Here is a 27,903-nt window from a genome sequence, read left to right on the forward strand (position 1 = left end):
AGGCCAGCAAGTGTCAAATTGGGCAAGGGTCTGTAACCTACCTCGGACACCAGGTGGGAAGCGGCCTAGTGGCCCCGCTACAGCTGAAAATTGCCGCCATCCAGGCCTGGCAGCCCCCCATCACCCAAACCGAGGTACGAGCCTTCCTGGGCCTCACGGGCTACTACCGAAGGTTCGTAAAAGACTATGGTACCATAGTGGGGCCCCTCACAGAACTCACGTCAAAGAACCAGCCCAAGAAAGTCACCTGGACCCCAGAGTGTCAAACTGCATTCGAACAATTAAAGGCCGCCATGTGTTCCGCCCCTGTGCTCCAGGCCCCAGACTACAGCCGGGAGTTCGTCGTCCAGACGGACGCCTCCGACCAGGGCATTGGGGCAGTCCTGTCTCAAGTGAACACCGAAGGCCTTGATCAACCGGTGGCCTTCATCAGCCGGAGACTCCTACCACGGGAGCAACGCTGGAGCACCATAGAGAGGGAAGCCTTCGCTGTGGTATGGGCCCTCAAGAAGCTCCGGCCCTACCTTTTCGGCACCCACTTTCGGGTGCAGACCGACCACCGACCCCTGCAATGGCTGATGCATATGCGGGGGGAGAACCCAAAGTTGCTACGCTGGTCCATCTCCTTGCAAGGTATGGACTTCACAGTCGAACACCGGCCTGGGCCAGATCACGCCAACGCGGATGGCCTGTCCCGGTTTTTCCGCCTCGACGAGGAGAGTCCCCAAGAGGATGGGTAACTCTCCCCGCCTTCAGCTGGGGGGGACGCATGTTGGACAGGCCACATGAAGGGCCGCTCTCCCCCGGCCCAACCAGGCCTGAGCCCAGTCCCGCAAGTACCACACACCACCATTGCACGTCCTCCGTCCCCTCAGGGACCCCTGCCCTCGAGCCTGCCGACCTCGGGGGTCCGATCCACTGCCGGCCCACGCGCCCAGCCTGGGGCGCCATCTTGGACACTCCACCACGAGGCCGCCTGGCCCCCGATCGACCTCAACCCTGGGCCTGGCCCGGCCTCAGACATTCCGGCACCACCCTCCACCCAGGAGGTGAGCGGGCTACTTGGCAAGTCAATGGGAGAAAGAGGTGCCAATGGCTCTCCCCCACCAAGTGCCGCTCGCCCATCGCCTCCCCGGGCGCTGGCTCCACCCCCCTGCTGGGTGTCTGGACTCCCCCATCCCGGACCTCCCGACCTCCAAGTGCGAGGGTCCGGACATCAAAGCACGCCAGCCCTATAACTGGGGCAGCTCCAGAGCAGGAGGGCAGTTGTATCTTGGAGTCGAGAGACGTAAAGAGGAACTCATCCTGGACGGACTACTGGCGCTGCCATAGCTCTGTCCTGTGCACCATCGTCCTGCCTGTTGGCGCTGCCACAGCCATCGTAACCTTCATCCTTCATCGTCGTCGGGATCTGCTGGCGTGGCCGCGGACCGTTGTAACCGTCATCTTCTACCGGGACCTGCAGGCTCCGCCGCGGACCGTCGTCCTTCCTTCATCCATCTCGGGACCTGCTTGGCTCCCCCACGGCCCGATCATCTAGAACGCCGAGCTCGAGGATTGAGAGCTATTTTGTACTCATTGGTAACTAAGACTGTCCCGCTACCCCTTTCCTAAACCAGAGACTAGAACCGAGGGGACCCCTGAGTCCAGACCTCCTTGTATCCATCATCGTAACCTAAGAATTGCATATAAAGTCTCGTTAACCTTCAACCTTGTGTGGTGTCCGTCTGTGGGGGGGAAGTTACTTATCTGTACAGTCGTTGGAGACGGCTCTCCCTGGAGACCTCTCCCCGTAACCTCGGCCGACCCTCCCGGTCCGTCTAACAGGGAGGGAGTAGCCCCTTCGGACGATCTGCAGCACCCACCTGTCCGAAGTGACTGTGCGCCAGTGAGAGTGGTGATGGCGAACCCTGCCTCCCACTGGCGTCACATGGGCCGAAAAGCACGGACTAGGAGGGTTTAGAGGCGGATGCTGCGGGGGCAGGTGTGGACTGGCTCCGCTTGCCTCCCCGACCGCCTCCACGGCGGTTTCCACGGCCGCCGCCGCGCTGGACGACAGTTTGCGGCGAGTGGCTGGCGGCACGCGTGGGGACGCCCCTTCCGTGGCCACAAAAGGAGCGAAAGGCAGCCACTTGCTGGCGCGGGGCCGAGAGGCCCAAGGACTTGGCCGTAGCCCTGGAGTCCTTAAAGCGCTCGAGCGCGTGGTCTGCCTTGTCGCCAAAGAGGCGACGGCCATCGAACGGCATGTCCATGAGTGTATTCTGGACATCAGCCAAGAAGTTGGCGGACCTAAGCCAGGCGTGGCGTCGAATCGCCACCTTCGTAGCCATCGCTCTGCCCAGCGAGTCAGTGGTGTCCAGTCCGCACCTGATTGAATATTTCGCTGCGTCCCGGCCCTCCACCAGGGCTTGGCCGAGTTTGGCCCGTACCTCCAACGGGCACTCTGGCAGCAATTCCGCCACCGTTTCCCATATAGAATGGGTGTAACGGCCCAAGAGGCATGCGGTGTTGGAAGACCGCAGTCCACAGCTAAGGGACGAGAAGACCTTTTTGCCAAAGGCCTCGTACCTCTTGGATTCCCGATCAGGGGGTGCTGACGGGAAGGCGGTCTGGGAGTTAGAGGCCTGGATAACCAGACTCTCGGGGGTGGGGTGGGTGGACAGGAAACATGGGTCGCCCGGAGCCTGGCGGTGGCGTCTGGCCACGTTCCTATCTACAGGCGAACCTGTAGCGGGCCTGGACCAAGTGCCCAACAGAACGTCCGACAAGCCCTCATTAAACGGCAGCATTGGCTCCATGGAGCATGACTGCGGCTTAAGGACCTCAGTGAGGAGATTAGTCCTCACGGCCGCGACGGGGAGCTCAAGGCCCAAGGCCTTAGCAGCCCTCATCAACACCACACTATATGTAGCGCCTTCCTCCGAAGCCACGGAAGGAGGAGAGACGAATCCAGTGTCTGGAGAGGTGTCCAGGCCACTGGCCTCCCCAAGGTCTCCTGTCCAGTCCATGCTAGACTGACATTCCCTTGTCAGAGGGTCTTCAGACCCCTCCCAGTCCTCCTCTTCCCTCATCTCCTGAGACTCAGGGTCGTTAGCGAATGAGGATGGTTCATAGGGATAGAAATCCCCGAACGGCGTCGGGATCGGCGCCGACTGGCGCTGTCCCGACGTCGGGACCCATAGAGAGGAGGTATTGGGGACGGCGTCGGCCGGGACCGACGCCGGCGGGGACACCACACGGACCGACCCCGGGGGGGTAGTAAGGTCCACCGGGGACGTTCCATCGCCCGACGAGGGCCGAACGGCACTCTGCGGCGTCGGACCCGAAGGCACCGACGACGCCGGGACCGCCGAACCCTGCGGCGCCGAGCCCGAGGGCAGCGGCGGCGTCGGGATCGCAGAGCCCTGCGGCGCCGGCGTCGAAGACGCCGGCGGCGTCGAGGCCGAAGCCCCCGACGGCGTTGGGGTTGTACCCGACCCACTAGGGCCCCCAGACGGGTTCGCTGGGCCCGAAGGCGCCGCGGAACCCGTCGGAGAAGAAAGGGATCTCATGGCCATGAGGAAGCGCTCTATCTCCTCCGGCGTCGCGTTCAGCCCAGGGACCGGGGGGTATGGAGCCGAACGCGGCGCCCGCGACTCCTGAGGAGCCGCGTGGGCGGTGTCACCCGAACCCCCGGCCGCATCGCGCGAGCGTCGGGGGGAGTCGGAAGAGCGATGATGTCTCTTCGACTTCTTATGCTTCTTACCTGACGACTTGGACCCGGAGGAGTGGCGCCGACTCCCGGAGCTGTGACGGCTCCGCCCCCGCGACCTGTCCCTCGACCTCCCGTGGGACCGGGACCGGGACCTCACATGGCGCGGGGCCGACTGGCGGATCTCGAGTCGCCTGCGGGACCGCTCCCGCCTGGCCTTCCTCGAGAGGGCCCGACAGTCGGAGCAGGCCTCATCGTCATGGTCGACGCCCAAACACGTCAGGCACAGTCGGTGCGGATCCGTAACCGACATGAGTCGTTCGCAACCGCCGCAGTGCTTGAAGCCGGGCATCCCTAACGGCACCGTCGGAGTCGTGAAGACTTCGAAAGAGATCAAAAAGATCCAAAAAGTAAGTCAAAAAATGACCAGGGAACTGCTTTTTCCAGATCTGCGCTGGCTGGCGCGGAAAAAAGAAGAACTGACGTCAGCACGCGGAGGCGGCGTCTAAGTACTCCGACGACGTCATCACGGCGCCCACGACGCCGGCGACGGACGCGGAGCCGCAGACGACGCCTACCGACGCGCAAGGGTACTGCTACGCAAAACTTTCCGGATCCAGTCTGACGCCTGGGGATATTCTAAGGTAAGGAATCTATCACTAACGTGTCTCTTTCAGATACTGTGGTTCTCCAGTATTTGTATCTTTCATAGATTAACATGCTTGAATTCTTGTTGAAGTGGGAGTCTCATGAGACTCCCACTTCTACGAAGGGGATGATTCAAGTATGTGAATCTATTCAACATCCAATACTGGAGAACTGTTTATTTTTCAAACCTTTCTGTGAAGGGAGGTAGATTGGTTCCACTCGGAGGCTTTGGTTTCAAAGCCTGGGTGGGTCCCTGGACTCCCACAGATTTGTGAACTTATTAGTTTAATTGAACACTCCTTGAGAGATAAGGTTTGCTGTCACAGGCTTTTCTTGGATGGCTATAGAGGGGCATTTCCTGCACGTAGCCTGCTCTTCTGTCCAAAGTAAGCCTAGTGTATGTACAATAAACTTTAATCTATAATGCTGCACCTACTGAGAATCAGTAGTGTGTTTATAAGGTTTGCTTAACATGGTCGTGCCACCATAAGTTCAGACAAATACTGGCCACTTTATTGTGGAGGTTTAGAAGTCTGTTTGTATAGATGTAAATGGTATTTCTATAGTGCAACCTAACCAAAATACTGTGAAGCACATTATAGGGTCAAAGACCAGCATACATTCAACAAATGATATGAGACATAGCTGGTTTGTGGACTGTGAATGCATTATGATATAGCGTTCTCTAAAGAGGTGCTTCTTTAACTCTTCCTTGAATTGCAGCAGTACTAGGGTGGCTTTGATGGATACAGGGATGTTGTTCAAGATGCTGAGTGCATCTATGGAAAAGGCCTGTTTGCTTGTTTTTTTTCTTTTTTACACTTCTTAGTCTGCAGTCTTTCTATGTCATAGCTGCAAGTGTGCTGGGAGCCACCCGAGATGCTAGGCGTGTCTATAAGAAAAGCAGGGGTGCTGGTCATAATGGCTTTCTAAATTATGCACCTGGTTTTGAAGATGGTGCAAGGAGGGCTAATGGAGTTCCATCAGGATGGGGGTGTTGTGATCATAATTCTTGATGCCCAGGATGAGAGATGCTGCAGCATGATGGATGCCCTTAAGGGGTGAAAGTGTGGATTATTGGAGGCGATGGAGTAGGGCGTTACCACCACTCACATGCAAGAGCACAAAGGCTTCAACAGCAGTTTTGAATTTGCTTCCTGTAAGAAACCATCACTCTATTTAAAAGAGAACTGGTAAAAGGCAGTCTTTGTTGTTTTGGCAATGTGTTCCTTGAGAGTGAGGTTGGATGTCCAGAGTGAATCCAAGTTACTTAGCAATCAGTGAAAGTTGATTTCAAAGTTGTCAAGGTTGTTCTTCGTTCTCCTTGACAAATAAGAAAGCATTACTTACCTGTAACTGCAGTTATCCAGTATTTGGTATCTTTCATAGATTCACATGCCTATCTTAAGACTCTACTTAGACTGCTTGGTGCTCTACTCACAGATAACTGCATTAAGATTCACAAATATCCCAATGATACACAACTCCACTTGAAATGTCCTCTGCTTCAGAAATCCAATGCCTTAAACACTTCCTCCCCATCATCCAGTCCTGTATGTCCAATGCCTACCTGAAACTGAGCCCAACCAAGACAGAATTGCAGTTATCCAGTATTAGGGTATCTTTCATAGATTCTCATGCCTGAATCATTCCCCGTCATCGGGATGGGAGTCCCCGGTACATAAATAAAGTAATGTCCCATAGACATAAAGAGTAACAGGCCCAAGGGCCTCACATTAATAACATATCCATGTACTTTTGTAAAAAGGACCAAACCCTAGAGAACAGCCAATCAGCCACCACCTCCCTCTTGAACCCTCCTGGAAGAAGCTCCTGTCTCTCAGATTTTCGTAAGCACTGTGCTAAATAGGCATACCACTGAGAGAATTAGATGAGTCCTTCCACGGGAGGTGGGAGGGTTGCATGTGAATCTATGAAAGATACTAATACTGGATAACTGCAGTTACAGGTAAGTAACGCATTTCTTATCCAGTATTAGGGTATCTTTCATAGATTCACATGCCTGAATCAGAGTAGCAAGCAATGATAAGCACATTTCAGATGGTACAGTAGATGCAAATTCACCAGATAATAACATATCGAAGTGACAAATAGAAAATATCAGAATGTAAGTACAGAACCATCAGGAAATACAATATAGAAAGGTACGCATACGAAAAAAGGATGGTGGGATGAAAAGAAGGCTCACCTCTAATGAAATAGATGACGAAGTACTGCTTGTCCCACTGCAGCATCCTTCATAAGTTCTGTATCCAGGCAGTAATGCTTGGTGAAGGTATGCAGCGTCTTCCACGTTGCCGCTCTGCAAATGCCTATTATAGGAACTCCTGCGAAGAGCGTCATGGATGTAGACATCGCCCTAGTGGAATGTGCCCTTACTTTAGATTGCAGGGGTTGCCCCGCCTGCTCGTGACAGAATGAAATAGCTGCAGAGATCCAGCGAGAAATACTTTGCTTAGTGAGTAGAAGGCCTTTTCTAGGTCTACTGTAGGCCACAAAGAGCTGGTTGGATTTACGGAAGGTTTTCGTCTTCTCAATATAAAACTTTAGGCAGCGTTTGAGGTACTTGAGATCAGTCCTGTGAACTGGCTCAAAGGGATGTTTCATGAGTTGGTTAAGGACTATGTTGAGCTGCCAAAGAGGAGGTAAAGTCTTCACAGGAGGAAAATTCCTGAAGAGGCCTTTAAGAAATTGTTTGATCAATCTGTGAGACCAGAGAGAAGGACCAGAAGAAGATCTTCTGTAACGGGATATTGCCGCCAGGTGAACTCTGATGGAGGCATGAGGAAGGCCTGAGTTTGCCAAATGGAGAAGGTAAGGTAATATTTGCACTGGAGAAGAAGAAAAGGGATGTATTTTCTGAGTTTTACACCAAATGCAAAATCTCTTCCATTTTAAAGAGTATGTCTTGTTGGTACTGTCTGCTCGAGCCCGAGCCAGAATGGCCCTACAATCTGGCGGAATATTTAGATTCTGAAATTCTTTGAACTCAGGAGCCAAGCGGATAACCTGAGAGATGCCAGATTTGGATGCTGGACTTGCTGGCTGTTCATCATGAGGAGAGAAGGGAACTGCCTCAACCGTATTGGTGGTTCCAGAGAAAGAAGGTGAAGCTCCGTGAACCAATGTTGGCGTGGCCAAGCTGGGGCTATGAGAATGAGCGTCCAAGGTTCTGCTTTCAATTTCCTGAGGAGTCTGGGAATCATCGGAAACGGTGGAAAAGCGTATGCAAAGACGTTGCACCATGCGATCAAAAATGCATTCTCTAGAGATCCCTTCTGGGGATGCCAGCTTGCGAAGTGTTGGCATTTGGCGTTGTGTTTTGTAGCGAACAGATCCATTAGAGGAGTGCCCCATTGTGAGAATATCTGGTTGAGGATCCCCTGATCCAATTCCCACTCATGAGACGTTGAATGTTGTCTGCTTAGTGAATCGGCTAGAACGTTGTCCGTGCCTGGGACATACTCCGCCCGAAGGGAGATATTGTGTAGGACCAACCAGCTCCACATGTTTTGCGACTCGCTAGAGAGTGTTAGAGAGAGAGTTCCTCCCTGCTTGTTGAGATGGTGCATTGTCGTGGTATTGTCTGTACGTACCAGCACCAGAGAATTTTTGATTCTTGGGAGAAAGGCTTGAATGACGAGGAAAACCGCCCGTAGTTCAAGGAGATTGATATGAAGCCCTTTTTCGAAAGGGGACAACTTTCCGCTTATCTGCAGTTCTTGAAGGAAAGCTCCCCAGCGTCCCAGTGAGGCGTCTGTTGTGATGATATGCGGTGAAGCTGGAAGCAAGAAGGGCAAGCCTTGAGAAAGGTCCTGAGGAGAAATCCACCATTGCAGAGCCTTGACCATCTGAGGGGTCATTCTTATGAGATTGACGAATGAACCTGTGCATTGTACCCATTGTGCTGAGAGCGCCTCTTGGAGAGGGCGCATTCGAAGGCGGCAGTGTTGAACCAGCAAGGTACATGATGACATCATTCCGAGAAGGGATTTGAATAGGCGAACCGTCAAGGTTCTCTTGGAGGCTACGAAAATTGCCAGTGCCAAGAGCTTTTCTTTTCTTTACTGTGACGGTAAAGCCTTCTTTTGCTTTGTGTCTAGGGTAGCAACTAGGAAATGTATACATTGAGAAGGTATAAGGACTGATTTGTCCCGATTGAGTGTGAGTCCCAAACGTTTGAAAAGTTGCAGACAAGCGTTGGAAGACCTGGACGCGTCTTCCAAGGTTGGAGCCTTGATCAGCCAATCGTCCAGATATGGAAAAACTTGATGGTGATGCTGTCTGAGATATGCAGCCACTGGAGAGAGGCACTTCCCAAAGATGCGAGGTGCAGACTTGAGCCCGAAAGGCAGGAAGCGAAATTGAAAGTGTCTGCCCGCTACTGCAAACCTTAGCAACTTTTTGTGATTCCTGTGAATACGGATATGAAAGTAAGCATCCAGAAGATCTATGGATACCATGTAATCTTCCACATCGAGCAGTTGCAAAACCTCCTGGATTGTCACCATACAAAACTACTGCTCTTTTAGGAATTTGTTGAGGGCTCTGAGGTCTAAAATTGGTCTCCATTTCTTTTCCTTTTTCTGTATTAGGAAGAAGCAGGAGTAAAATCCTTTCCCCCTTTAAGACAGAGGAACCCTTTCTATAGCCCCTTTCTGGGGCATAAGAGAAATCTCCCGGAGTAGTATACGTAGATTTTTGTGAAGCATAGGTCGAGGAGGGGTTTGTGGAGGGATGTGAAGAAATTCTAGTGAATGGCCGAATTGAACTAACTGTAGAACCCAACGGTCCGTCGTAATTTGCTTCCAATGTGTCAGAAAATGGGAAATTCTTCCTCTAATCTTTGAGGGTGGAGATAAACTGGAGAATGGCTGAGTGAAGGGTCATTGCCTACGGTTGTTGCCTTTTTGTTGGCCTTTACCACGAAAGGATGACTTCCCATAAGAGGATTGCTGCTGCTGTCGTTGTTAATATTGTGGTCTATGTTGCTGACCCGAAGAGTAGGACGACCGATATTGATAATCCCCTCTATAGGAGGACTGCCCTCTCCCCCTTGATCCACGAAAGGACAGCCTTTTGAATTGGAGAGTTCCCAATGCTCTGGCTGTGTCCGTATCTTTCTTTATACTCTGTAGAGCCTCATCAGTTTGTGGTTCAAAGAGAAACCGGCTATCATAGGGCATATCCAAGACCTTTGTTTGTATTTCAGGTCAAAACGAAGTCGCCTTTAACCAGCCTCGTCTCCTCAATACAGCTGCGCCAGCCAGGTGACGAAATCCCGTCGATGCGATATCCATCACGCAGTCTATTATTTCTGACGCGGAGCGCTCACCTTCCAGTAATATTTTATTTGCCTCTTCTTTTGAGTCTTCAGGCAAGGCCGCCAGATATGGAGCTATGTCTGCTCATAACTGTCTATTGTATCGCCCCAATAGCGCTAGGGCATTGGACGCTTTAACTGTCAATGCAGACATTGAGGAAAATTGCTTCCCGATGTCCAACCCTCGGCCTTCTTTGTCCGGTGGAGCTGTTAACAGGCCAGAAGGATTCTTGGACTTTTTCTGAGCCGCCTGTGTTATAACTGAGTCCGGCTTAGGATGTCGTATTAAACAAGCTGAAGCAGTATCAGGCGCCCTATATTTTTTATCCAAGCGAGGTAACACTGGAGGCACTGAGGAAGGATTTTGCATATTTTTCACCCCTTGACCCCATAGGTATTCTATTATGGGTATCGATCTTACTGCTTTCTTGAAAGGCTCCTTAAAATCATACAAGAAGCAGTCCTGCTGTTGAGAAGTCATGGGAATTTGAAAACGTTGAGCTGCTCTCTCAACAATATTATGCAACCCCCCAATGTCTTCAGGAGGTGAGTCAGCCTGTGCAGGCACTGGAGAAGCAGGACAGGCAATGACGTAGTCGCCCCATTCATCATGGTCAGACTGGGTGTCCTGAAGTTCCCCCTCCTCATGCTGATCTTCCTCCTCATCATCCGTAGAAGGAGGATGCAGTAAATTGACAGGTTCCGGCTGTAAATTTAAAGGTTGAGGCCGTAGTCTCAGTGATGGAGACACCGCCGGGGTTTGAGGTTTAGGAGATGTTGGAAACCTCTGTTTGTAGTCCGTAATAAGGTACTGCAAGTCCAAGACTAAAGAAGCTGGAAGACAAACCATTGGTGGAGGAGGTGGTTGATATTCTTCCTCCTGTTCCTGGTCTTCCTCATCTGAACTGTCTTGATATTTTACATTAAGTTCAGAAGGGCTTGTCACAGTTTGAAACATGTCCCCCTCATTTGAATCCTCCTCTTCCAGGAGACATGCTGGAGGCAGTGGTTGAACCCTACTTGGTGATGTCAGGGCCGGCGTCAGTGTCTTTTTTGTAAACCTTAGATGCTCATATTTGGATCTGATTTGGATCTGTCACCGTCGACGAGCCCGTCGACGGTGTGGTCGTCAACGGAGGAACGTCGACGGGTGTTATAGTCAATGGTATTATCGTTGATACTGCTGCGGGTGGAGATCTCGTTGACGGTATAGACTTCGTTGACGGAGCTTTAGTTGACGATGGTGCGGACGGCGATTGAGCTGTCTTCGTCGTCGAGCTCGTCGACGACCCAGTCGTCGGCGATCGCAGCGTTGACGGTTGCTTTGACGTCAACGATGGTGTCGTTGTCGTCGATGAGGTAAATGACGACGTTGCCATCGACGTGGTGACCGTCGTCGTCGACTAAGTCACACCTAAGGCTGTGGACACAGCTTTCCTTGTTGCTGCAGTCGTCGGCGGCGGCAGAGTAGAAGTAGGCTTTTTGAAGGTGGGAGCTTCCTGAGAAGACCCCTTCAATGGTAGAGCCTTGGCATGGACCTCTGAAGACTTCTTAAGTGTCTTCTTTTGAGGAGGCTGAGACGAAGGGCCCGGAGAAGCCACCCTAGGTCTTTTTTGAGAGGACTTAGAGGATACTGAAGAACCCTGACTCTCCTCAGAAGACTCCAGTTGGTCCCTGTCTTTCAGCCTTTGCAGCCAGATTAAAAGGCGTCCTTCCCGGTCTTTGAGGGTTTTTGTGGAAAAGGTACGACATACCTTGCAATCTTTAGAAGAATGGTCTAGATACAGGTAATATAGACAATCTTGATGTTGGTCATCTATATGCAGTCTCTTCTTTCCACAGGTACCACAGGGCCTAAAAAGACCCTTTTAAGGTGTCTCAGCCATGAAGAAATCAGGAACCTCAGTCCAGAATATGAAGAAAATCACCAGAAAACTCTGGAAAAACCAGTGGAGTAAGAAAACTGAGCAGAGCTCAGAGGAGACTCCCTTAGCACGAAGTGCAGTAGAAAATCTGAGGGACAGGAGCTCCTTCCAGGAAGGTTCTAGAGGGAGGTGATAGCTGATTGGCTCTTCTCTAGAGTTGGGTCCTTTTTACAAAAGGACATGGATATGTTACTAATGTGAGGCCCTTGGGCCTGTTACTCTTTATGTCTAAGGGACATTACTTTATTTAAGTACCGGGGACTCCCATCCCGATGACGGGGAATGATTCAGGCATGTGAATCTATGAAAGATACCCTAATACTGGATAACTGCAATTCTGTCTTGGTGGACTCAGTTTCAGGTAGGCATTGGACATACAGGACTGGATGATGGGGAGGAAGGGTTTAAGGCATTGGATGTCTGAAGCAGAGGACACTTCAAGCGGAGTTGTGTATCATCGGGATTTTTGTGAATCTTAATGCAGTTAACTGTGAGTAGAGCACCAAGCAGTCTAAGTAGAGTCTTAAGATTACCGTGAAAAGTAGAGAACCCAGGAGGGCTCCACAGGTGATGGGGATCTTGTGGGACCTGGAAGTGCCCATATGAACAAACTGGTGTCAATTGAAAAGGTAGAAGGAGAACTAGTGAAGGACATTGCCAGCAAATCTCATTCAAGGCTCCAGGGTGCAAATGAGGGCTGATGATCAATTGTGTTGAAGGAAGAGCTCGGTTTCTGATGGTAGAGCGGAGCCTGCTTGACCATCAGAGACATCTTCTTTAGCACTAGTCAGCTAGCCAACTTGGCATCCGAGGGCCTGCCCCCTCTAGCGTGGGGTATGCTACCATGCTGGTTCTGCCTGGGAGCACCACGCTTGGCATGGCATTCCCACGAAGAAAAAAAATAACTGTGCTTCTAGCACACCTAGGATGTTGATTCCAGAAAAGGTTTTGGGTGCAAGATCCTGCTTTTAACTTTTAGATTATATAAAAGTAGTTGTTTGCACAAAGCCAAGAATAGAGCATACAACATTTATAAGGAATGTCAGCTTTCGTTGCTTAATGGTGTTAAATAGTAATGCCAGCTGTGGGCAGGTTCACAAGGTACAATTTAAAAATAAAATGTAACGTCTACAATTACGTACACATATACTTAAAGGATAAAAAGACATAATTGTTTCTCCAGCCAGTAAACAATCCCAAATCCTCATTTTAATCTTGGACTCTGGCTCACATTCTACCTTTGCTTGCCCTCTAGCTAGGTTTGTACTATAGTGATACTCACACATGCCTTAGAGAAGGGCTAGGATTAATGCAGATGGAGAGATTTGCAGATCACTCGATCTTTGTGCATTAGAAACAGCCTCAGTGGTGACTTTCTAATAGCAGCCCCTGAACACCTGGCTTTGGGGTGTTTCAGGAACTTTCAAAAATAGGCCAATGGACTGTTTTGACATTCCATGGAGTCAGGTGGTGTTGCATAAAACCCCAAAACTACTTGGTTGAAATACTGGATCATGGGGAAGTTGTCCTGCAAGACACTCCACCTTCTGTAACCTCAGAAATACTTATTTTATGTAACTCAAACCCCCCAAAACATTGCAGGTCATCACATGTTCTTCTAAACAATATAGTACAGTCCACAAATAATTTGTATGGCACTATTAGCAATCACGGTTTTGGCATTGACAAACCTGCATAGCTGAGAGGGATGTAAAATTTCCTCGAAACTGCAGTTTTGTGTGAGGTTTGGTCTGCCAAAAACTGATAAACAGGAGAATTGTGCAGGCATCTCAAAGTGAAAAGTGCAAAGGATTTTGGGTATACTCTAAAAGGGATGGGAACAGTGCAGAAGCAGTATGGAGTATGGCAGAGCATTGCCAGAAAGAGACATGGATGACAGAGAGAGGGCACTGGCTTAAAATGCAGAGTACGTGGTCATCAAACACATTTGACTGATAGTAGCCACTTACTCTACTTAATCCCTACAGGGGTCACGTATATCCTCATACAACCATGTTAGGGCTGTCCCAGCATTATTGATTATGGACTGCAAATATCCCAAGACTTCTGAAGAGGGGCTGGGATTATTCCTGTACTGCGGTAGTGGGGATGTGAAAATCTGAGCAATACAGATACTGAACATACTAGATACTTGAACATATTAGTATTTCTGCAGAGGGGCTGTGAGCAGTGGTTTAGCATGGGGGGGGGGGGTCCACAGGGGCTGTTGCCCCGGGTGAAAAATTCTTAGGTGTGACAAAATTCTAAAAGAAAGTATTGCAACCCTTTACCCATGGACCGTTATCACTTTCTGAGCTAACGGTCCAGGGGGCACAATTCTTTTTTTTTTTTTAAATAATTTTGCCCTGGGCACTGGCAACCCACACTATGCCAGTGGCTGTAAGTATCCTGGTATTGCAGCCCAAGGGCTGTCAACGGCCCTAATATCAACGTGCGGGGCTTAGAGTATTGTAACATTCTTGTGCATAGGCTGTGGGTATCCAATAAATTAGTGTGCAGTAGCTACTGAATTCACCATAATCACAGTGAAATACTGCCCCTTGTCTCTGATCTTGAAAGTATGATACCTTTGGAAAGGTTCAGTTTTGCATGCTCTGTGTACTTACCAACTGTAAACAGATAAATCTGGTGGAGGTACCTGGAAAAAAGAAAACACATATTTTCAGTGTTTTTTTTTAATGAACAAAAACATATGTCCGTATTTCTTAAATGAAACATCTAAAATAAAACTGAAACCGACACCCTCTGGTAAAGCCAATGATAAGGGCCCTCGGAATACACAACAAGAGCTTAGTTACATGTAGCAATATATAAGCCCTTAAAATAAGAAATATCAATGCTGTGTACTTCAGGGACGATAGGGCTATGAGACCTCAGATAGCCCTTCTAATAGCATAACTCATTGGGGTGAGAGGTCCCACATACATCTGTGCAGAAAAATACTCTGAAAGTGTGAAGTCCTGAATATCTTCACAAGCAGCAAAGCGTCTTTAAGTGCCAATCTGGCAGTCTCATTGCTCCTTGGGAAAAAGCACAGACCAACACATTTCTAGCACTGTTAAATTGGGCCCACTGGCACAACGTGGGGGGGGGGGGGCTAATGTATTCTCAAATGCTATCAGACTGTCTGGTATTTCATGATTTGGTCTGACAGTGAGGGTGGCAAAGGGAGTCAGATCTCAAATCTGTAAAGGATTCTGGGGGAGCTTTACTAAGAGTTTGCACCATGTTTGCGTCACAAAAGTGACACAAAACGGCAGAAAATCTATTTTTTCCTAATTTCCTTTCCAGCGCTAAACTTGTTTAAAGTTGGAAATAACATAAAAGTAATGCGAATCGCGCATAGCGCTACTTTGCGCCATGAGGGCGTGCCAAGGGAGGTGCATGGGCTTTTCCATGCAACCACCCAAAGTTTCTCACGCTAAACCCACTTTACTAAACCCAGTTAAACTAGACGAAAGGAAGGACAAATGCTTTAATTTCTCCTTCCTTATCGGACTTTCCTTGCGTGCTGCAGTGTGCAGAATGCATACGCAGTGGGAAAATGTTTCCCTTGTGTCTAGGAATAGTATTTTTGTACAGGAAGCATATTCTTCCTGTACAAAACCTATGCTAGACTCACAGACACCCTAGCGCTATGGCGGTGCGTGGTACATGGCAGCTGTAATCCGCGCCGGCGCAAGGGAAAGGGGAGGAGAGAGCCATATCTTCGAAAATATGGCGCTTTCCTGCTCCTTCCCTGTCATGCAACGCAGTGCAGCCTCGAGGGAGGCTGCTCTTCGTTGCGTGGAGACTTGGTAAATCTCCCCCATAGTTTTTCTGATTGTGGACCAGGTGGATACAGCTACATTTCTCTTGCTAGGCCGGACCACTTGGTTTGACAAGGTTGAACATCGTATTCTGGTCCGGCGCCTTGCAGGACACTGGGAGGTACAGTGCTGGTTTAGTTCTCACCTTTCTTAAAAGATCCGTCCAAGACAGTAATGCTTCCACCTTTTAGCTTGGCTTCTAAGGAGATTATTTTTCAGAATACCACAAGGCTCATTTTTATCACTTACTCTCTTTAACAACTATATGAGGCCCTTACTAGCCCTGGTTAGATACTGTGGGTGTACTGTAGTTGCATAGGCTGATGATACATAGTTGATCATAATAAGGTTATAAGAACATGCTTCAGGGTCACTGCAAAGTTTTACTTCTTGTCTTACAGATTTACAAGCATGAATGTTGGTCAACTTTCTTAAGCTCAATGCTGATAAAATCGAACTGCTGCTGGTAGGCTATCATATTGATATATGGGTTAAATCTATCTGGCATTTCTCCCGGGTGTTCCTCCGGTGCCCACGGAGAAAGTCAAATCACTAGGTTTCTATTTTGATGAACAATTCTCCTTCAGATCAAAGCGGTGTCCTCAGCCTGATCCTTTCAATGTAAAATGATAAAGTCATACCCTTTCTTCCTAGACACGCTCAGGTAGTATCACCAATCCCAAGTAGTATCACCAATTGTAGTAGCTTGACTTGATTATTATGATTACTATTGTAATCTACTCTACCTACCTAGGCCTGACTCAATCCTCTCTAAAATTGTTGCAGATAATTGAAAATCTAGCTGTGAGAGTGGTATGTAGGCTGCAAACAGTCGAGCATGTATCACAGGCTAGGATTACTTTACATTGGCTACCCGTCAAGGAGATGGTGCTCTTTACAGCCCTATTTCTAATGTACAAGATATTTTATGATCTTGCAAAATCTTCCCTAGTCATTCAGTTTTATAAATGAATGAGACTTCTTCATTTGAATTTTCAGTTACTACTCTTGGGACCAACTATAAAAAAATCTTGATTAGGAAGCAGAGTCTAGGGCCTCAACTCTGGCACAATCTACCCCTTGCTATTAAATCTATCAGCTTTGATATATCATTTAGGAAAACATTCAAAAAGTATCCTTACTGTTGAGTAGTTTGAGTGCTGTCTTTATGCCTCTGTTGGATGGTCTGACTCTGCCTGCCCGTTTTGGATGAACGTGCGCTCTATAAGTATCATTCTATTCCATTTGTTTTAAACCTCTGCCTCAAACCGCATGTTCACTGGAAAGCTATTGCAGCTTTCTGGTCTGGATCTATGATTAGTATTCAGGGAAGCTGTATTCTGTCAACTTCAGGCAATTTGTTGTACAAATCGATAGGTGCCTGGGGTGCCTCTTCGCCAGGGGAAACTCGCCGTGGGCTGTTGCTGTTGTTTTGCACCTCCAATTGCCATATCTGCTTCCAGCGAGGATAACGAGGCTGGGACCCTAGGTGAAACCGAGTGAGACTGCCTAACGCTCATGGCCGCAAGACCCCGCGAGGACTACGTGTCCCAGCAGCCCTGCGCCTCTCACACCTGAGGCCCATTTGGCCCCTCCCCTAACTTGTACATAACTGTCTTTCATACCCGCTTCGCGGGACGCGCGCCGGGCCAAGCCCGGGCCAAGGTCGGACCCGTCTGTGGCCGTCAGGGGCTGCAGGAGGCTGGGCTGGGCCACCCCTTTTAGCCCCCTTGGAAGTGACCGCCACTGGCTTGGTATTTTTTTGTTGTGGTAACTTATCTATTTTATTGTTTATCTAATCAGTCAAAGCTTGCCCCTGTATGGTTTTGTTTTAGGAGTAGCTTCGCTAGAGGGGCTGACCTGTATATTATCTTTTATCCTGTTGTATAAACGTGTAGTTTAATTTGTTCTTATAAATCCCTGAACAGTGGGGAACACGCCCTCTTAGCTTTTACAATAATGAGCAGTATGGGAAAAAACAAGCAGCCCACCACTTCACGCTCTATGACTAGGCAACTAGCAGCCACGACCCAACCACTTCCGAGCCTCACAGCCATCGATAAAATGCTCCAAAAAACAATAGGAGTAGTAGCAACGGCTATTGGAAACACTGAAAGGCGACTCTCTCTCACCCCTGCTATGCCCCCTCTACAGTTAGTAGGGGATTCTTCTGTAGCCACAGTTAACCCCTCTGAATTTACTTCATTCCTCATGTCCTCCTTTTCGGAGCTACCCTGTGCTCAGATGGTACCTGAAGCGAATGTCTCCGTAGTGGTTTCCCCGCACCCTCCACACCCAGCAAGCACAAAGGTCCCTAAAGCCCACCCCAGACGTAAAAAGTCAAAACCTGCAAGAAAACAAGCTAAAAGAATAGTATCTACACCTGCTTGTCCGCAGCACGAGCCTGGTCTTTTTCCCCCATTGGACCACCTGTGTGGGCGACTCAATTATTAATCGACCTCCAGGCCCACATGGAACAGCTTATTACCTCACATTTTAAATCCTTGTCCTCCAGGATCGATAGATTAGCCTCACTCATCAACAACAAAGGCTTAGGGGGAGCCCAGCCAACTAGCTTACTGGAGAACTCTGACACTAGAGCGGGTTCTGGTCCCATCTTGATTGCCCCCACAGGCTCAAAGCCAGGTGATAGTACCCGCCGGTTAAATCCACACTTGTCCTGGCTCCTGCAACCCTGCAGAAACCTACCATAGCCTCAACTACTTCTGGTCTTACTAATTGCCCTAATGTGCTCCCAGCTGCATCTGGCCCGACATCGTGCGGCTCCCTCCCCTTCCCGATAATCTTTGGAATTCAGCAACCAGACTTGAGTAGACCCTAATTCATTTCTCCACCTAAACCTCATGTAACTGGTCCTAAGAAATCCCTTCCCTCCCCCCAGCTACCCCCAGAGGCATTGAGGTATGTGGTGGTGCTTACGGGAGTATCACCTCTGGCCAGTGCTCGTGTTGAAACCTTTTCCGAGCTAAAGAATAAAATCATCTTCTGGCTAAACAGGCACAGACCACTAATGGGATCTGGCCTGGGGGAGATTTTATTTGCTCGTAGAGTCAGCTGGTTAGGGACCAGACCTAAGGATATTGGTGGTGACTGTGTAATTATCAACTTTAGGGATCCTGGAGTGGTTAAACATATATTAGGTAGTGGTGGGCCTGCCACTGCGGGTCCAATACACACTTGCCATCTGGGGTACTTCTACCCACTTCTACCCACGTACTCTGGTAACAGCCAGGCCGGAACAACCCTATTCTTTTTATGGAGGTCATGAACCAGAGTATAACATCCCAGTGGGTAACAGATATAGGGCCCTGAGTAATGTGGATTGACTACCATCACCCCAGGGGTTGATAGAATGGCCCTGAACTTACCTGGGAGATATGCTGTGGGAGGCGTAAGTGTTGAGGTAGGGCTCACGGAACGGGCTCGCAGTCCAATGGTGTCCAGTACATCGACTCTCTTACCATCCCACAATTTTGGGCCTATAGGAGGTGGACGGGAGTTGGACACATACTCACGCATAATACCTATACCCCTAGGCGCGTCGCAACCCATTGAGGTCCCCCCAGCGCGAGAGACGCTTCGAAGTACACTGATTGAGTCTTGGAATGTAGCTGGGCTGGGGACAAAGTTGCATAGCCCGGAGTGGGGAGAGTTGATGGATGGATACGATCTTTGTCTGTTCCAAGAGACTTGGCTCTTGTCTGCTCCTGTTAGGGTAGGATTTGCGTCCTATCACATACCGGCTGCGCAGAGACCTAGGGGAAGACCCTCGGGGGGGCTGAGTATTTGGGTGGCAGTGCACCTGGGGTGTTCAGCCAAGGTAATTGACTCCCATTGCCCAGACATCCTTTGTATTATACTTACATTCAAGGATGGCATGGTATTGGCAGTGATTAACATCTATCTACGCCCCAACTCCCACCAGTTGGGATTATCCATTCAGAGGCTCTGGAGGCGCTCCTACTCTCCTTCCCCTCGTCTTAACACAAAATCATTGGCGCGGATCTTAATTGCCACTTCGAACCGCTCATGGGGATCCCTTCTGTTACTTCGGAAGAGGATGACACTTGGCTTATCCCGGAATGTTCTATGTATCCGGAAAAGCGATTACTGCCCTTGGCCCTCACTATCAACAAGCTGGTTGTAACACTCTCTCTAAGGGCCTGTAATGGGCATCCCATGTTTATGTACTTTCAATAGACCAGGAAAAAAGTACGACAATCGATTATATTCTGGTTAATGTGGAATTCTGGGCCTGAGCAAAAGCCTTTTCTGTAATTCCAAGGGTCAATGGTGACCATAATCTATTGTCACTGGAATTAGTTAACTCTTTTGGTTATCAAAAAGAACAGGGAGGAGCCGTGACCTCCATTAACCCGAACTTTTTTCAAGCGGCGGGTGGCAGGCGCATTAGGTGGGTGAAGGTCACGCTAGCGCCGGACATGTTAGTAGAGATATACAATCATGTAGCAAGTGCCCTAGCAGTGGTAAGAGACCTCTTGAGCTGTAGTCGTGAGCCCTCTTACCCCCTGGCCTTGCAGCGTATTCATAACACGCTTCTTAGCTTACTGGCCGATTACTTTTTTACCACTAAGACTGGCAGGCCTAGAGTAGCCAAGCATGACCACTGGTTTAACAAAAACTGTAGGGTGGCCAAAAATATCTTGATAAAGGAGGTGAAACTGGGGACCCAGTCGCGCATCAGAAATGCTAAACAAACCTATAAAAGATTGACTAGAGAGGCAAGGTTCGAGTGGGAGGCCGATAGATGGGAAAGAATTAGAGCGGCACTGGATGCCCGCAACTACAGGTGTTTCTGGAACGTGGTCCGTGGGGGATCGGCTGCAGGGACGTCTGCTATTATCCCTAACCTCGGTGAAGAGGTCTGGCTTGCCCATTTTAAGACCCTCTATTCACTTAGACCTTCGGATTCTCCTGTAGATATAACCGTCCATATAAGTATACCTGAACCAGTCCATCTGGAGGGTATGGATCATGACTGCTACCCCTGTACGCTCTTGGAAATCAAGGCGGCACTTAGAAGCTTGACTCCGGGGAAAGCACCGGGCCTAGATAGGATTCCCGGTGATCTTTACCGGAGCGAGCAGAGGGTGTGGGCCCCCTATATCAGCGTTTTCTTTAATGCCATCATACAGGGTTTGGATATTCCCCCGACCTGGCTGGGAGCAAAAATCATACCCATTTATAAGAAAGCTTCTCCCCTGGACCCGGCCAACTACCGCCCAATTAGTTTGATTGACGTCCTCCAGAAACGTTTTGCCCGTGTCCTCCTAACTAGGCTGCAGAGCAGGATGGACGACCACCACATCCTAACCGCCCTTCAGGCAGGATTTTGGGCAAAGGTCTCCACGACCGACCAACTGTTTAGATTACAGCTGGTATATTCGAAGACAGTTACTCTAGGGGCTGGTAGTCTGTACTTGATCTTTGTGGACCTCCGGTCCGCATTTGACCTGGTATAAGCTTTGGGCAATACTACTTGAGATGGCCTACCTGTGCGACTTATTTAAACGCATGCATCAGAGTAGGTACGCTAGGGTGAGGTACGGGAGGGGTGGGAAATTGTCGGCCCTGTTCCCGGTGGAAAAGGGAGTGAGGCAGGGGTGCGTATTATCCCCCACGCTCTTCTCACTCTTCCTTAACGGGCTAATTGCACGTCTACTGGGAGCGAGAGACTTGGATTCTCTCAGTCTAGCTGGGCGGAAAATACCGGCCCTAATGTTCGCTGATGACACCCTCCTATTGTCAAAGTCATCTGGGGGTGTCCAGCGCACATTAGAGGCCTTCTGCCGCTTTTGCAGACTGAGGAACTAAGAGATTAACCTTTCTAAAACCAAGTACATGGTCTATAATACGAAACAATCTAATTGTCCCCACCCACACTTGGATGGAATGGCGCTGGACCGAGTGTCCACATTTGATTATCTGGGGGTTACCCTAAATGATAGAATGGACTGGGGTTCTCACATGGCTAAGGCCAACTTGAAGTTGGCCCAATCCTCTGGCGGCATCCTAAAGGTCTTTAACGAAACCTCTCTTAAATTGTTGGGACTGCCCGTCGAAATCTACAAAGTCCAGGCGAGAGCAGGAGCGCTCTATGGTATGGACCTATGGGATCATGTTAGCGCTGCCCCGCTATCCCTCACCAAGAATAGCTTTATCAGGCGCCTTTTGAGACTTCCCCGGAGTACCCCCCTAACTCCCCTAAGGCTGGATCTAGGTCTGGTGTGCATCCAGGAAATTGTCTTGAATCGTCCGCTACTATACTGGAGACGACTCTGGTCCACTCCTGAGCTCGTGAGCTACAGGGAGGACCTGGGGGATCTCCTGTCCAGAGGGGGTGTGGAGAAGATCCCATGGTTAAAGCACATCAAGCACCTCTCCCAGGCTCTTGGCATGGGGGACTTGTGGTCGTCCCCCGGGGTGGCCTGTGCCCTGCTCTCCAAGAAATCCTTGAGTTTGACATTAAAACGGTACCGTATGGTCCGCACACTTTCAAACTCCTCCACGGGCAGGCTGACTAACACCTCCTTAGATATTAAGGCCGTGCACAGAACGTGGACCAGTTGGCCCGCTCAGAAAGTAAATTCCATAAGGACTTAATGGGCCTCCCTTACAGTACACCAACTATTCCTCTTCTTTTGGATATGGGCACCCGTCCTATTAGTGATCAGGCGAGGCTGCGCCCGCTCCTTTTGTGGGCATGTATTTGGAGAGTCCCAGAAATGTCCAGCTACGCAGAAGGTTTAAAAGAGATCCTCCTAATGCCTGGCTGGGCTAAGGTCCATTGGCTAAGGGAAGTCAAGCGCCTTCTCATTGACCTGGGCCTTGAAGACGCCTGGATCACTAGAACCGCCCCGCCCAAGTCAATTTTGAAGAAGCTATTTTGGAGTTGGGTGATTGATGGCAGGAATAGTAATGCCAACTTGTGCAGGTCCACGGTGGAATTCCTCTCGGTCAAGGAGGTGCATTTCTGCGAACCATATCTGGATACTATTTTAACTACTTGGGACAGGGCTCTATATTTTAAATTTAGGGTAGGCGTACTTCCAGTGGGGAAACGCACTGCCAGTTGGAAGGTCCCGGTGCAGACAACTCCCTTTTGCCCTTGTTGCTTGAACAGAATAGAGACAGTACAGCACTTATTGTTCGAATGCCCGGCCTATGCAGCCCCTCGCCGCAGATGGCTGAAGCCACTCTGCAGAGAACTTAGGACTAGATCCCATAAGGAGGCCTTAAGAATTTTAAAAACGGACCCTCGCCCCCTGTTTGCAAGTGGACTGGCGAAATTCTTAGGCTGGGCATGGCGCATTAGATCTAACAGGCTTTCATATATTGCTTGATATGTATCTTAGATTGTTTTTATGCAACTTCCATGTATTTTGCTGTTTGAATTGTATGTTATTACCTATGCACTGGTTTACTGTCTTTTAACATACATGTCTTGTTTTGCACTGGTTTTTACTGTTTTTTAATATACATGTATTGCTTTTTATGATATGAATTATATCGAAATAAAGCTATTACTTACTACTACTTACTTAAGATATTAAGGCCCATCCTAATTTCGAGAAATTTTTGGATGACATCCAGCCCCCCTAGCCAAGAAACTATACATCCAGTTCAGGCATGGCTCATTGCCCCTTAGGGGTGTTCACATAAGTGGTTAAATGCCCCATCCCCAGTGAGTTCTTGCCCAGGGTGTACAGGTAGCAGAGAGACAGATCTGCATTTTCTGCTCTTCTGCCCTCGTACTCAAGGGCAAGAGCCAAATAGATTATCCAACTCTGCAAGTCCAGGGGCTTAAGGGACTACAGGGAGGTTTTCAGAATTCTTAAATATGATACCACTCCCTTGACAGTGTTTGCAACAGCAAGCTTCCTTTTGTCTATGTGGTATTCAAGGTGTGCAATATTAAAATCAGCAAAACCAGCAACTACTGTTCCTGCGATTGTATGATCAACGTAGTTTGGGAGGCTCTACTGTAACAAACCGCCTGGGTTCCCCCATTGTGAGTGCCATTGTACTGTATGTTCCATTCATGTCTGTATCTTCTCATACCTTTGAACTTTTATATGAATTCAGTATCTTTTTAGGATTTTATATTACTTGTAAATATTCTCATTTTTACTTGTAAATGTGTAAATATGTCTTTTTATGGTTATCAACTGATAATAAAAGTTTTTTGACTGACTGACTAATACCCAAAACCACCCAATGGACTCCTCTGAGTCTGTCTGCGTATCAAGACTGCACATTCTCATACTTACAAACACATAGGGCTTCACTTTACTCCAAGGGAACCAGCCCACCTCATACGTCATGGTGTTCCTACCCTGGAGAGAGAACAAACAGACACATTATAAACTTTAGGAGGAGTGCAACTGGTCTGAACATACATAATTCGACAGTAGACGCCACAGCCTTGGGACAGGTGTGTAAAGAAGCAAAGGAATCAGATATACACATGAAGTAGAGGTGAAGTTAGGGGCAGGAGCACAACAAATACTACACAACGGAAATCAGGTGGGCACAGTGGCAGGGATGCAGCTTTACACACGTGGTAGTGGTACAGGCACTCATCCTGCCAAGGAAATGTGGAGCACTCAAAGCAGGAATACAGGTGTACTGTGCACTAAGGCACTGACACAACAGAGCAAGAGAACAGGAATACATTTGGGTCAGAATAACAGTGGTGGCTGGGTCAAATGTGGCACCGACAAGGTGGTCACTAGAAGATCAATGGGAGCATTTATAACACTGGCGACAAGTGGCTGGATTTCTTCTCCAGAGCATCTCTCAGTTCACATCTGCAGGTGGGACCCAGCTCTCTTATATCACACATTTCTTCTGTCGACATGTGCAGTGGCCATACTGCCCCTTACCTCCCACCACGGCTGCTGTGGGTGCTAAAGGTGATGTGTACAGCTCATGCAGCAATACCTTCCTTCATTCGAGGCCCCCATGTGTTGTTAAAGCCAGTGTGCAGACTTACCTCCCAATATCAGGTGGTGTGCAAAGCTTATATACAGATGTCTTGCCTCTCTACACTTCTGATTGTGTTGCAGGAGGTAATATGTACAATTTGAGTAGCAACTCCTTACCACTCTCAACTATGGTTCACATTGTTCCTGGCGCTGTATCACGCTTGTATAAAGGCCTCTTACCTCCCGCAACTCTGGGTGAAATTGTTGGTGGAGTTCTGTACAGTTTGTTCTAAGACCTCTTACCTCACACAAATTCAGTTCAAATTGCTGGCAGCATTTTTACTATTCATGTAGAAATCACTCACCTCCCACCACTGCTGCTCAGCATCAGCTTTGGTCAGTTCAATTATTTCACCCTGGTGCAGTGGTAAGGGTGGTCCGAAAGTTAAGGGGGGTGGAGGGAAGCCATAATAATCCTCACAAACCTCCATTTTAGTGAGACCTTTGGGGAAAACAAAGCAATAACACTGTAGAAAATGTTTTAACAGACCTTTCACGCTCAGAAATGCATTGCTGCTATCATGCATTTCTTATATGAACAGAGAACAGCTAAGAACAGTGTGTGAGATACTGCTTTGGACTTCACTGTGACACCATACAACACCCATGTGTGTCAAAACCTGAAAGCTATTTTTGTGGATGTCTATATTTGTACCCCTGTGTGTTTGTCTGGCATTTCCTTGAGTGCTGGGTTTTGTTAGGCCATTGCTTTTTTAAATATATGTTTCTACCCTGTGTTGTGATTTACTGATCCCATGTGTGCTGGTTACCCGCAGCTCTCCAGCTGTCTCTTTGTTGGGTATGCATTTTGGTATTATTAAAGACCACTGTGTGTTGACTTTTTAAGCCCTTATATTGGTTTCACTGAGTCAGGGTACTTGCTTTCCTAAGCTCCAGTGCATTGGGATTGACAAGCCCTTGTATTTGGAATTTGCAAGCCCCTAGGCTGCTCTGTGTTGAGGTTTGTTGAAGCCCTTCTTTTCTGAAGGTTGTGGAAGCCCTTTGTGTGTTGGTCTTGGTGAATTCCTCTCTGTGTTGGGTTGTTGCACTCCTGTGTTGATTTTGTTGTGGGATCACCAGTCCCTTGCTGACACCTAACTCAGGCTTCAGTGACTCATGTAGAGGAGTCCGTTCTTCAAGGCCATGCTATGTTTGCAAACCACTCCTGAGGTGACCTGGTCCTTGGCCTCCTTCTGCAGATCCACTAGAGTAGGGCACCCCATATGTGCCTGGTGGAACTCTTCTCAAGGAATGTACTCCAGTAACAAACAAACTATGCAGCACTAATAGCGACCCAGACTCCAATACACAGTCCACCTCTGTGCCACCTCCTCCTCCTCTCTGTTGGTGTGAGTCATGGGCACCACAGGTGGTGCTTCTCAAAGCCTGTCCTGGTCTGCTCTGCACTACCCTGCTTTAGCCTTTATCATCGCTTGAGTAGTCACAGCCTCCTCCTGAGGCTGCCGTGTAGCCTGTACACTAATAAGTACAGCTGAGGTGGTCTGGGCCATGTAGGTATCTATCTCTGGGACTGACTTGAGCACAGTGAGGATGTTGACCAAAAGGTATCAAGCATCCTTCTTCTCTATCACCACTATGTAATCCATGGGCAACTTTTTGAAGATCTCTACCGCAACTCTGGCAAGCAGGTACTTTTATGTCATCTTCAATGACTACTAGGACAATGGCACTAAAACCAGGAAAAAGCTCTTAGAATGGGTTTGAGATACTTACTGTCAACCATAGTACCGTATGCCTCAGGCAAGGAACCTTCCTCCCATTATTACCCACCCTACTAGCAAACCACATGGGCTTAGCATTTGACTTACTCCCAGATGTCTACAGTGGCCAGTGCAAGTGTCTCTGGTTCCCCCCTAATGCCCGTACTCACATGTGGCAAGCTGGCTATGAGAGGTGGAGCTGGTTCAAGACCCTTAAGGGAATCCTTCTTCTAGGGCCTTTCCTTGTGGCCCTTAAAGCAAGTCGCCACCCAGGTGCAGAAGCAACCTCCGTCCCTCCCTTTTCCGTGTGGTTCTGGTTAGTTATTAAGGTCTCCTTAGGATTGTGTCCTGGTCCTTCTGTTTAGGAGCCATTCTGATGTCGTTCTTTTCTGTCATGGACTAGGAACCAAGCTGCCAAGTTAGCTTACACTTGTCAGCCATCACAGCAAGTTTCTCTGAATGCCATTCTTTTGTGTTAAACCGCACTCCCCTCTGCATCACTCAGCCGCTACTGACTGATTAAGAGACTGGTTATCTTTTGCTTCCACCCCATCCACTCAATCATTACAATCACACAATACATCATGGAGCCAGTTTTCATGTGGAACCCCGTCCGCCATCTTGTCCTTCAGGAACCTCCAAAGACACCAAGCTAGTTTTAGCTCAAATCATTTGATCAGAGCTTCATTCATGCGCTCCTAGTTTCATAGTCATTTTCAAGCATTCTTCCACAGACTAAGTTCCCTACAAAGAAGATGACTCTGTAGGAAAGCTGTTTTGTATTTTTCATCTAATAACTCACAAACCATCCCAAAATATCTGAGCCGGATACATACATGTACTAGATCCTTTCGAACCTTGGAGGGGAGTCCTTGAATTTAGAGGTGGTATCAGCTTTTCCTGAGTAATCACTTTGCTGGAATTCTAAGATGTGCTTCCTATAGGTCTATCTGCTTTGTCTTCAATTCCTCGCCTCTCTTGTTCCTGCCTTTCTCTTGTTCTCACTTCTCAATCCACTACTCCTGTCTTTCCCTTCACCTCTCCTCCTGTTCCTGACGAGCTAACCTCAACGTTTTTTATATCCTAATGTGCCTGTAAGAAGGCGGACAGGCAGTGAAATTTGGGCAGTATGGCAGGTTGCAGGACACGTAAAGACATGGAGTGGTGCTGATGGGCTTGTCTGTTTTGCATTTTCAATGTGCTTGCCCTTGCTGTGGTGGCATTTCAGTAGTGATCAGCAAACATATGCAGACTGTATGTAGACAGCTAACCTTGGAATGCTACCATGATGTCAGGCACATAACCAGGAAAAACATACGAGGTGTAGGAGGGCCTAGGAGAACACAAAACTAAGGATGATATGTGAAGGAATGGCAATAATCACAGTAGTGAAAAATCAAACAGTGAGAGTAATTAAAACTCAATGTAATCAAAATTAGTAATGTCACCCAGCCAAAACAGATGTGATATTAAAATCAAACAAAACAGCACTTCAATAAAAAAAATACCAAGTAGTAACTGAAGAAGTGCATGCTGAGTGTAACTCCATGTTAGCAGGGTAACAGTAAGGATCCCTGGGATAGTTCACTTATTCAGATGCTGCTCTAGAGTTGTACTGGTAAAGTGAAAATAAATGTGTGTCATTCTGAACAAGGCTCAGAAGGAAACTGTTGAGTGAAGTTGATACATAAAGTCTATTTGGTGGAGTTAGCCTG

The 27,903-nt window shown here is 48.5% G+C and overlaps 1 protein-coding gene across 2 annotated transcripts in view; it reads right to left on the reverse strand.

Annotated features, from left to right (window-relative positions):
• The window catches only part of VAV1 (vav guanine nucleotide exchange factor 1), a 606,828-nt gene that overhangs the window by 70,988 nt on the left and 507,937 nt on the right, over positions 1–27,903 (reverse strand). For both annotated transcript variants that reach the window (XM_086963789.1, XM_086963790.1), the window contains 3 exons: positions 24,773–24,909; positions 23,751–23,816; positions 14,236–14,267 (listed from right to left, as the gene is read on the reverse strand). In XM_086963789.1, the coding sequence (XP_086819915.1) occupies positions 14,236–14,267; positions 23,751–23,816; positions 24,773–24,909 (235 nt within the window). The remainder of the gene's footprint in view (positions 1–14,235; positions 14,268–23,750; positions 23,817–24,772; positions 24,910–27,903) is intronic.

The sequence above is a fragment of the Lissotriton vulgaris genome, chromosome 1_1 (genome assembly GCF_964263255.1).
Source record: "Lissotriton vulgaris chromosome 1_1, aLisVul1.2, whole genome shotgun sequence".
NCBI lineage: Eukaryota > Metazoa > Chordata > Amphibia > Caudata > Salamandridae > Lissotriton > Lissotriton vulgaris.